At 39.3% G+C, this 12322-nt stretch overlaps 1 protein-coding gene across 1 annotated transcript; it reads left to right on the top strand.

Annotated features, from left to right (window-relative positions):
- The first annotated feature begins 6930 nt into the window (after nt 1-6930).
- Nucleotides 6931-10598, top strand: LOC112223968 (charged multivesicular body protein 2a). Its single transcript, XM_024387264.2, has 6 exons — nt 6931-7111; nt 7645-7812; nt 7931-8110; nt 8300-8430; nt 10107-10168; nt 10321-10598. The coding sequence occupies exons 2-6, from the start codon at nt 7645-7647 to the stop codon at nt 10440-10442; spliced, it is 663 nt and encodes a 220-aa protein (XP_024243032.1). The 5' UTR covers nt 6931-7111; the 3' UTR covers nt 10443-10598.
- Nucleotides 10599-12322: the final 1724 nt, after the last annotated feature.

Below are 12322 nucleotides of genomic sequence, written 5' to 3'. Positions count from 1 at the left end.
TGAAAATTACAGACCTCTCTCATCTTTTTAAGTGGGAGAACTTGCACAATTGATGGCTGACTAAATACTTTTTTGCCCCACTGTACATTCTCCTGAAACATGATCCATCGAATGCCTCAGCTGCATGCCTAAAATGTGAGAAATGTAAACAAGATGCTACAGTTGTGTGTGTGTGGATGGAGTTCCAAGAAAAGACATGAGAAGATAGCAAATTAGATAATGAGAGAATACCAGGCAGATGTTTGAGTACAGAATGAAATGGTGTAAACTTAACAGGCTAAACTTGTTGAGTACACTCTGAGAAAGGGGTTCCAACAGGGTTCTTGCTGTCAGCAATGGAGAACCCTTTTTGGTTCCAGGTAGAAGTATTTTTGGTTCCATGTAGAACCCTCTGTGGAACCTTTGGCACAAAAGGGTTTCTACCTGGAACAAAAAGGGTTGTCCTATGGGGACAGCGGAATAATATTTATAGGTTGTAGATAACACCTTTTTTTCTGAGTGTAGGCCTATATTGCTGTGGTGGTTCTGTGGTTTTCTGTAAAAAATAAATGCAACAGGTTCTGTGCGTGCCTCTGGAGGATTCAGCAAGATAGCGAATCATTGCATCACCCACTCAGTATGACTATAATGAACATATCTAACTTGCACTGTTATGCAATTATTAAGACTTACGATATATGTGTATAGTGTAAATAACTACCAATAGACCTAAATTATAAGCATTTAGTCAATCAAATAATTACTGTGTAAAACGAGGAATGCAATTACTCTATTTAACTAATGGGATTAAATAATTGACACTTGTAATAATGGAGCTGTGAGTTGGGAATTATGAAGGTAAAATGTATGCAGTTCTGTCCTTGAGCTGTTCTTGTCTAATGATGTTTTGTATTATGTCATTCTGTATTATGTTTCATGTTTTGTGTGGACCCCAGGAAGAGTAGCTGCTGCTTTCGCAATAGCTAATGGAGATCCTAATAAAATACCAATGAAGTCCAGGTGTAAATCATAATGATTAACAGGTGCATGCCATTTATTTAATTTATTTCACCTTTATTTAACCAGGTAGGCACGTTGAGAACAAGTTCTCAATTACAACTGTGACCTGGTCAAGATAAAGCAAAGCAGTGTGACAAAAAAAACAGAGTTACACATAAACAAATGTACAGTCAATAACACAATAGAAAAATCTATGTACAGTGTGTGCAAATGTAGAAGAGTAGGGAGGTAAGGCAATAAATAGGCCATAGAGGTGAAATAATTACAATTTAGCATTAACACGAGTGATTGATGTGCAAGTAGAGATACTGGGGTGCAAAAGAGCAAGATAAGTAACAATATGGGGATGAGGTAATTGGGTGTGCTATTTACAGATTGGCTGTTGTCATGTCTTTGGCTATGCCGGATTAAGTGATATGACATGCTATTCTATAAAATCCTTTCTCTGTAATTAATATTACCTGATTGAGCTAATCATGTAAATGTAATTAACTAGAAAGTCCTGGCACCACAAAATAATATTTATAGAGCTGTTATCTTCCGAATAAACTCTTAAAGACCTAGTAATATTTTACATCAATAGCAGTCAATATTAAACGTCACCTTAATTCAGTCTCATCTGAAAGTTGTAAATTCTTGGTTATCTGCACGAACCCTGGCTAACAAGTTGAATCAGCAATACAAAATTGGGTTTTATTATTTATTTATTAAATACGTAACTAATCACACAGAATTACATATACACTGAATGAATCATACCTTGATTACAAATTACGTCAAAGGAAAACGTCCCTAGCGGACGGAACAGATATGACAGCTGGTTACACAAAAGAAAATGCTGGGTTTGAGTGAAAGACTTGAGGAACAAAGGGAGAAACCATGCTATCGTAAATACAGTAGCTTATGCATTCTAAAATTACCGCCCATTTGGAAAAGGAAAATGCAATCAATATTTACTCTGAGCTGCGCTTTGGTAGGTTGGTGGTAGATGGAAGGCCGTGTTGCCCAACACAGTCCTTTGAAGAATGTCTCTGCTGGTAAATTGATACGTTGTAGTAACGTCGTTGTGTGGTAGATGGGATACTCTGTCTGTAGCGAGTTCAAAGTTCATACCATTCGCAACTAAAGCTCACGCTGAGGTTGGCTTCGTTCTGTAGTTGTCTGAACCATTCTGACATCGGATCGTCATCCTAATGTACCCGGAACAGTTGACATGTTAGTCCTTTTAACGTATGGACCGTCGTCCTCACATCCTCGGAACAGGAGGTTACATTTTCGTCAAGGGCTTTATATAGTGGAGGGGGAAGGGTGTGTTTTCATAGTTTCATAACCCATGTCTCTAACCATATGAAAACCCAAATCTCTCATTTAGAAGCTAAAATTACATTTAATCTTTTCACCAATAATTTTATATTCAAACATTTAAATTGCCCAACCATACCATGTGAATCTGATAACTATAATGTGTAGACTTTCCACTGAGTTTGTCATCCTATCATTGATGAGAATGTCTCAGATGACAACCGAACTGACATCATATTCATTAAGTACCAACGCATACAGTGGGGAGAACAAGTATTCGATAACCTGCAAAATCGGCAGTGTTTCCTACTTACAAAGCATGTAGAGGTCTGTAATTTTTATCATAGGTACACTTCAACTGTGAGAGACGGAATCTAAAACAAAAATTTAAAAAATCACATTGTATGATTTTTAAGTAATTAATTAGCATTTTATAGCATGACATAATTATTTGATCACCTACCAACCAGTAAGAATTCCGGCTCTCACAGACCTGTTAGTTTTTCTTTAAGAATTCCTCCTGTTCTCCACTCATTACCTGTATTAACTCGTTACCTGTATAAAAGACACCTGTCCACACTCAAACAGACTCCAACCTGTCCACAATGGCCAAGACCAGAGAGCTGTGTAAAGACATCAGGGATAAAATTGTAGACCTGCACAAGGCTGGGATGGGCTACAGGACAATAGGCAAGCAGCTTGGTGAGAAGGCAACAACTGTTAGCGCAATTATTAGAAAATGGAAGAAGTTCAAGATGATAGTCAATCACCCTCGGTCTGGGGCTCCATGCAAGATCTCACCTCATGGGGCATCAATGATCATGAGGAAGGTCAGGGATCAGCCCAGAAATACACAGCGGGATCTGGTCAATGACCTGAAGAGCGCTGGGAGCAGTCTCACCATTAGTAACACACTACACCGTCATGGATTAAAATCCTGCAGCGCACACAAAGTCCCCCTGCTCAAGCCAGCGCATGTCCAGGCCCGTCTGAAGTTTGCCAATGACCATCTGGATGATCCAGAGGAGGAATGGGAGAAGGTCATGTGGTCTGATGAGACAAAAAGAGCTTTTAATCTAAACCTTACCCACAGGCCAGCATCATGACACTGTGTACAGGTACAGTGATTGGTAAGCTGCTCTGACAGCTGATGCTTAAAGTTAGGAGAGGGAGATATAAGACTCCAGCTTCATTGATTTTTGCAATTCATTCCAGTCATTGGCAGCAGAGAACTGGAAGGAAAGGCAGCCAAAGAAAGTGTTGGCTTTGGGGCTGACGAGTGAAATATACCTGCTGGAGCTCGTGCTACAGGTGGGTGTTGCTGTGGTGACCAGTGAGCTGAGATAAGGCGGGGCTTTACCTAGCATAGACTTATAGATGACCTGGAGCCAGTGGGTTTGGCAATGAACATGTAGTGAGGACCAGCCAACAAGAGCATACAAGTCACAGTGGTGGGTAGTATATGGGGCTTTGGTGACAAAATGGACGGAACTGCGATAGATTACATCCAGTTTGCTGAGTAGTGTGTTGGAGGCTATTTTGAAAATGACATCGCCGAAGTCAAGGATCGGTAGGATAGTCAGTTTTACGAGGCAGCAATCGTGAAGGAGGCTTTGTTGCGAACTAGGAAGACGATTCTAGATTTAAGTTTGGATTGGAGACGCTTAATGCAAGCCTGGAAGGAGAGTTTACAGTCTAACCAGACACCTAGGTATTTGTAGTTGTCCACATATTCTTAGTCAGAACCGCCCAGAGTAGTGATGCTAGTCGGGCGGGAGGGTGCGGGCAGCATTCGGTTGAAGAGTATGCACTTAGATTTACTAGCGTTTAAAACCTCTAGTGACACCCCATCCCGTGAACTGGAGTGTTGTCATCATCTGACACTAATTAGCATAACCTAACGGACATAAATATTACTAGAAAATATTCCTATTCATGAAAATCACAAGTTAAATATATTGAGACACAGCTTAGCCTTTTGTTAATCACCCTGTCATCTCAGATTTTCAAAATATGCTTTACAGCCAAAGCTAGACAAGCATTTGTGTAAGTTTATCGATAGCTTAGCATAGCATTTTATCCAGCTAGCAGCAGGTAACTTGGTCACGGAAATCAGAAAAGCAATCGAATTAAATCGTTTACCTTTGATGAGCTTCGGATGTTTTCACTCCCAGTTAGATAGCAAATGTTCCTTTTTTCCAAAAATATTATTTTTGTTTGTCTGAGAAATTGCCCGGAAATTGCAGTCACGAAAACTGCGAAAAATATTCAAAATTAGCTCCATAATATCGACAGAAACATGGCAAACGTTGTTTATAATCAATCCTCAAGGTGTTTTTCAAATATCTATGCGATAATATATCCATCGGGACAATTAGTTTTTCAGTAGGACCGATTGGAGTAATGGCTACCTCTGTATTTTACGCGAGAATCTCTCTGGGAGCATCAGGTGACCACTTGCGCAATGTAGCCGCCTATGGGTATTCTTCAACATAAATGCGTAAAACTACGTCACAATGCTGTAGACACCTTCGGGAATACGGAGAAAGAGTAATCTGGTTGAAAGCCCATTCACTGCTCAATAGGGACACATTGGAACGCAGCGCTTTCAAAACATGAGTCACTTCCGGATTGGATTTTTCTCAGGCTTTCGCCTGCAATATCAGTTCTGTTATACTCACAGACAATATTTTGTGTTTTCTATCCCAAGCTGTCAATTATATGCATATTCTAGCATCTTGTCCTGACAAAATATCCCGTTTACTACGGGAACGTTATTTTTCCAAAAATGAAAATACTGCCCCCTAGTCACAAAAGGTTGCGTTTGAGACAATTCAGTTGTGTTGTGTTAATTAAGGAAGGGTTGGTATACAGAAGATAGCCCTATTTGGTATAAGACCAAGTACATATTTTGGCAAGAACAGCTCAAATAAGCAAAGAGAGAGGATAAGTTCATTAGAGTTACCAGCCTCAGAAATCGGCAATTAACTGCACCTCAGATTGCAGCCCAAATAAATGCTTCACAGGGTTCAAGTAACAGACACATGTCAACATCAACTGTTCAAATTTGAGATTTTTGGTTCCAACCTCAATGCCATTGTGAAACACAGAGTAGGTGAACGAATGATCTCCACATGTGTGGTTCCCACCGTGAAGCATGGAGGAGGAGATGTGATGGTGTGGGGTGCTTTGCTGGTGACACTGTGATTTATTTAGTATTCAAGGCACACTTAACCAGCATGGCTACCACAGCATTCTGCAGCGATACGCCATCCAATATGGTTTGTGCATAGTGGGACTATCATTTGTTTTTCAACAGGACAATGACCCAAAACACACCTCCAGGCTGTGTAAGAGTTATTTGATGAAGGAGAGTGATGGAGTGCTGCATCAGATGACCTGGCCTCCACAATCACCTGACTTCAACCCAACTGAGATGGTTTGGGATGAGTTGGACTGCAGAGTGAAGGAAAAGCAGCCAACAAGTGCTCAGCATTTGTGGGATCTCCTTCAAGACTGTTGGAAAAGCATTCCAGGTGAAGCTGGTTGAGAGTGTGCCAAGCTGTCATCAAGGCAAAGGGTGGCTACTTTGAAGAATCTCAAATATAAAATATACTTTTATGGTTACTACATGATTCCATATGTGTTATATCATAGTTTTGATGTCTTCACTATTATTCTACAATGTATAAAAATAGTACAAATAAAGAGAAACCCTTGAATGAGTAGATGTGTTCAAACTTTTGACTGGCACTGTAGATGATGAGTACCTTCGTCAGAAATTCCCAGGAATGGTCAGTGCATCACGCCTGACCCGTATGGTAGATGTAAGGAAGAAGAAAAGCCTGTCGATATTATTGTTGTTTGAGGAGACTGCCTGAATATGTGAAGCATGGATATATGAGGTATGCGGGGAGAGCATGTCCAAACCATTATAGTGTAAAAATTGTAAAGGATATGATCACGTGTCACATGTTTGCAGACGGGAGAAGTATATTGTTGCAACTGTGGTGGGGATCATATTCTGGACATCCTTGAGTGACCTGTTAGAGTGAAGGAGGTCGAGGTGTCAAGGATCTGGGCTGCGCAGCGGATCACCTATGTGGAGGAGGTGAAGAGAGTCGAAGGGGCAAGAGGCAACAGTGTTGAAGATATGGTGGTGGATACATTGCAACCAGTTGCTAGTGTTTTAAGTCAATCGGGTGATCTGGATACACTCATTGTGAAGAAGGTGGATTTTGTGGCATTTAGAGCCATAGTGATTAATTGTGTCTAAGAAGTCCAATAAGCTGGATATCATTATATCTGCAGCTGATACGTTTTGGGGGCTCCAAGACTTTACAGCAGGAAGCACTACAATTACTTTTGTCGCTAGGAAATGTCCCGCCCTCACAGGAGGCTTCTGAGCCTGTGTTGGGTGGGACCTGATTAGAATTATATATTTTTTTTTACAGAAAAGCAGGTTGATTTTGTTGAGTTCACTTATTTTTGTTTGGTAGTTTGCATGATATTTTATTTATTTATTTTTTACCTAAAATGTTTTCCTTTTTTGGGATACTTATTATCCACCAGCACAGTAAGTGGCGGAATGCACATTTAATTGTTGCGAACGCCATTATGCCATAGAAGAAGAATCAAATCAAGAAGAAGGAGAAGAAGAAAGAGAAGGAGTAGAAGTAGGACACGGATTAGGAGTAGGACGGAAGTGAAGCTAACTTTCTGCGGAAGTCCATAAAAGAAAACAAATCCATCTATCTGTGCAAATAGGGAGTCTGTTTCCGATTTAAAACCGGTGAAGACCTCTCAAACGGTAGCTATTTTCCATAACAGTGGTCATTATCGCGACTTAAACAGCCCCGCCACGAAATACTTCATACACTGTAACATAAAATTGAATAATAACTAGCTTGTTACTATGACTCAACTTCGTAGTTAGCTACCTAGCAGCTAATGTTAGCTACTAACGTTAAACTAACAAGGAAGCAAGCATACCTAGCTAGCTAGCTAATAGTTTAAAGGTCTACATAATCAAGCCCATTTAGCTATGCATAGTATGCATGTTTATTGTATTCTGGGAATTTGATAAATCACGTAAACGATGCTTGTTAAAAAGTCCAGCTAGCTACAGTAAATGGATCAGATAAGGAGTTGTCCTACACTAATTCATGTTTATAATGTAGCCATCTTACAAATGAAACGTACAGAAAATTAGTGCCTGTTTAGTGGGAAAACGGACACATTGTAAATTCTAAGTAATAATGACTGACAAGAAAGAGAGGTGGATTTGGATGATATGTGTAGCCTAATTATTTCCTGCTTTTCTTTCCCAATTTTGTACATTAGATGGAGTTCCTGTTTGGGAAGAGGAAGACCCCAGAGGAGATGCTGAGGCAGAACCAGAGGGCACTGAATCGAGCCATGAGAGATCTGGACAGAGAGCGACAAAGACTGGAGCAGCAGGAGAAGAAAATAATAGCTGACATTAAGAAAATGGCCAAACAAGGACAAATGGTGAGAGAATGAGGACAAATATAAGGGGCTGTTTAAAAGGGAAAAAGACTTCACGCCTTTATGTAAATTGTCATGCATAATTTTCAATTGTTTCACACTTATCCACACACCATTCTAGGATGCTGTCAAGATCATGGCGAAGGACTTGGTTCGCACAAGGCACTATGTGAAGAAATTTATTATGATGAGGGCAAATATCCAGGCAGTCAGTCTGAAAATCCAGACTCTCAAGTCAAACAACAGCATGGCACAGGCAATGAAAGGAGTCACCAAAGCCATGGCTACCATGAACAGACAGGTGTGTATCTTTTCATTGTTTCATGATTCCTGTTAAAAACACGATTCAATTCTGTATCGAGAGAACTTGCCAGTAGAACTGTAACACACTTAAAAAGCCTCAAACTTTTGGTGTAATTTTTGTGACCCGGTTGAATTGTGCCCATACATTCCATTGGCTCACAACATAACATCCACTTCCCCTACACAGATGAAGTTGCCACAGATTCAGAAGATCATGATGGAGTTTGAACGACAGAGTGAGATCATGGACATGAAAGAGGAGATGATGAATGATGCCATAGATGATGCCATGGGTGATGAGGATGATGAAGAAGAGAGGTAGGGGGTTCATGACAGAGAAATTCCAGCCAAATCCTTTAAAGGATAGGTACACTTTAAATGTAATGTCATAGAAGTGTCCAGACCTTTTTTTTTTGCGATTTCACTTTTTTTATGAAACTTATCCCACTGGCGATAGACTTCCTAATGCTCATTCTGCAGAGGCACAGATAAAACATGAATCATGAATGCTGATTGGTTAAAAGTGCATTCCAGCCGGTGTCTATTCCACAAGTTACCACCGGTTAAATCTATGACGTTAAAATGCCTATTTACTTGTTCCATTCGACTGCGCAATCCACTGTCTCATCAGCCCAGGCAGGGAAGTTATAAACTTGATCTCCACCATAAAAATCTAGACATTCTCACATTTCTTTTAGACTAACATTTAGTTTTCAACATCGGAGATTTGTATAAACCTTGGTGTCTGTCTCCGACATTTGCAACATTGTTTCAATATTCAAATTCGATCTCCAACTGTTCCATAGTAATGAACGTGTCAGGAGTCGGGTCGAGAGAGAGAGAGGCGGGCAGTTTCTCAGCCAATAGAAATCATGAATTAGCTTGCATAATTTTTATGGATATATATATACAAAGAAATTTGAATTTAAAAAAGGTAACACGAAATTAAGTGCAGCTAGTTTGCAGTCTTTCCAGCTTCAGTTTAAAGTGATCGTGTTAGCTGTGATGTTGGCTAGCTCCTCTAAACAACAATGTCCTGACGAGAGAGCACATTTTCTATGCCAGGCAAAATCCTGCCTCATTAGCTCAGTGTTATGGATGTATCCAAATAAATGTAACTAGAAAACAGCTTAATAAACTAGCAAGCAAGTCATAACGTTGCCAGCCAGTATGGCAATGGGACATTTAGGATGAACGACTGGGTCACGTCCATAGATACAGATCAAAAAGACTGAACGACTGGGTCTCTGGCAACCGAACCAATAAAACAAACGACCAGCCGGCTTGGGTAGCAATCCTAGATTTGTTTCGGGACTATATCTTGTGGAAGGATGAAATAGTATGAATAAATTCATCAAAATAAAGTTTGATTTGAATATGTTGGTAATCTGTTGTATAAAAGTGATAATGCCCGAGAAGCCGGTGTTTGGAGGATATATTGGCACGGTTAACAACACCCGTGCCAATATATCCTCCAAACACTGGCTTCTCGGGCATTATCACTTAATTAGAAACGGCAACACTATCAGTATAGTGATGTAAGTCTTTAAATGTTGTACACATGACATTCTGTCATTCCAAACTTTTTTTTAATTCCATTTTGAACTCGTGATACTTTTCCGTGTGCGCATGCGCCAGCTACATGGAGAAGTTATCATTCTAGTCCAACAAAATGGAAAATAACTATACTGAGAGAATTGTAATTTCTAAAAGGATGTATTTTGATGTTTTTGGAGCCTTTGTTAATGTTTTATCTGTGCATGAAGAAGTCTATTGCGGGTGGGGTAAGTTTCTTAAGACCAAGTGAAATCGCAATTTAAAAAAAATTTACATCCAAAATACAGATTTAGTATAAAAAAAAAATCTAAAAATGAAAACCTTCAATATGAAGACATCGTTATTTGTTAATGTTATTTCAAATTGTACAATTTATATTTTTGGCATACTTATGTTAGCTGGTAAATGTGGAAACACTAACTCTGTTTTATTTTCAGTGATGCTGTTGTGTCCCAAGTGTTAGACGAGCTGGGTCTCAATCTCTCTGACGAACTCTCAAGTAAGGAATAAAGTGAAGTTATTGTGCTTGCAGTTAGTAAGATTTAAAACTGCATTCACTTCTCTAATATGCTATAGTAGTGATACAGCTGGTCATCTCTTCATCACGGTTCCTATTGATTTATTTAAATAATTTCCTTCCTGTTCATTTAGATCTGCCATCCACGGGAGGTAGCCTCTCAGTGGCAGGTGGGAAGAAATCTGAACCCCAGCCAGCTCTGGCAGATGCAGATGCTGACCTGGAGGAGAGACTGAATAACCTCAGGAGAGACTGACACAACAGCACTTTGGCTGCTTGGTGTTAATACAGCTAGATGTACTCAGCAACTTAGATTTCTGTATCTATACTGAACAAAAACATAAACGCAACGTGTAAAGTGTTGGTCCCATGTTTCATGAGCTGAAATAAAAGATCCCGGACATTTTCCATACGCACAAAAAGCTTATTTCTCAATTTTGTGCACAAATTTGTTTACATCCCTGTTAGTGTTCCTCCGTTGCGAAGATAATCTATCCACCTGACAGGTGTGGCATATCAAGAAGCTTATTAAACCAGCATGATCATTACACAGGTGTACCTTGTGCTAGGGACAATAAAAAGCCACTTTAAAATGTGCAATTTTGTCACACAATACAATGCCACAGATGTCTCAAGATTTGAGGTAGCATGCAATTGGCATGCTGACTGCAGGAATGTCCACCACAGCTGTTGCCAGAGAATTGAATGTTAATTTCTCTACCCTAAGCTGCCTACAATGTTTTAGAGAATTTGGCAGTACGTCCAACCGGCCTCACAACTGCAAACCTTGTATGGTGTTGTGTGGGTGAGTGGTTTGCTGACGTCAACGTTGTGAACAGTGCCCCGTGGTGGGGTTATGGGGCATGCATAAGCTACGGACAACAAACGCAGTTGCATTTTATCGATGGCAATTTGAATGCACAAAAATACCGTGACGAGTTCGAGGCCCATTTTTTAAGGTATCTGTGACCAACAGATGCATATCTGTAATCCCAGTCATGTGAAATCCATAGATTAGGGTCTAATGAATTTATTTCAATTGACTGATTTCCTCATTAACTGCAAATCAGTCAAATCAATGAAATTGTTGCATGTTGCTTTTATATTTTTGTTCAGTATAGATTTCCTTGTAGAAGAGTGGTGGATGAACACTGGAGGATTTCAGTGAGAAGTCCATGTTATTACGGTATATGGCTATTTGTTTGCAGGTATTGTTATCTTGTATCAATGACTGATCAGAATCATTATCCATACACAATTGTTCTAAAAAAAAAAAAAAATTCTCTTTTAAAGGGAATATTTTAATGAATTGAGTTTGAATACGCCCAAAGGCATGTTATTTTTGCTTCATGGGTAAATTGAACATTATTTAAAGGAACCCAAAGTTAGTGAATTTAGACTATTCTAATAAAGTAAACATTTTGTATATTTGATGTTACAAGCATCACTACATTTGTACATTATTACCTTTCATAGGTGTGCCTAAGAGCATTCACTACACATTGTCAGATATTAACATTTCGTAATGGTTTTACAGTTTGTGGTTTCTTGCTTGCTTTTGATTTACTTTGTATAATTATATTTGTGGGAGTTTGTATAACCTAGGTTTAGAATTATTAATGGGACTGCGGAATGGATTCAAAAAAACTCAAGTGTGGTAAAATGTATGTACAATCTGGTTAATTTTCCTCCATGTCAAATGTCCAAAAAAGGGGCACTTACTCGATGGTCCCTGATAGAGCTGAAATAGCCTTTTATCCATAAAAGTGTAGTCATCATGAGTTCCTGATAACATAATATTTATCGAAAGGTTGATTGAGGGTGTGGTTTATATTTGTAAGAAATGTCCTACTTTGCCTTTATTCAATAAACATTTTTCACATTTGACAGATGCTGGAGCTAATCGTCTTCCCTCAATACCTAGAAATGTGATAACATTAATTTACATACCCTTACAGACCCATGTAACGACACAGGGAGCTGGTGTCAGCCAGATTACCCCCCTTGACCAACAAGATCAATCTCATTATAGCAGTGGTAATTATACACTAAGCTTCCATGGTGTAACCTGCTTGCCTCTACATTCTCATTGCTTATATTATATGCCAATGTTGTTCAAACTCTGGTATCCCAATA

The sequence above is a fragment of the Oncorhynchus tshawytscha genome, linkage group LG25 (assembly GCF_018296145.1).
Source record: "Oncorhynchus tshawytscha isolate Ot180627B linkage group LG25, Otsh_v2.0, whole genome shotgun sequence".
In the NCBI taxonomy this organism is placed as follows: Eukaryota; Metazoa; Chordata; class Actinopteri; order Salmoniformes; family Salmonidae; genus Oncorhynchus; species Oncorhynchus tshawytscha.
The sequence above is the reverse complement of the archived record's forward strand: the minus strand, read 5'-3'. Positions and strand labels throughout refer to the sequence as shown.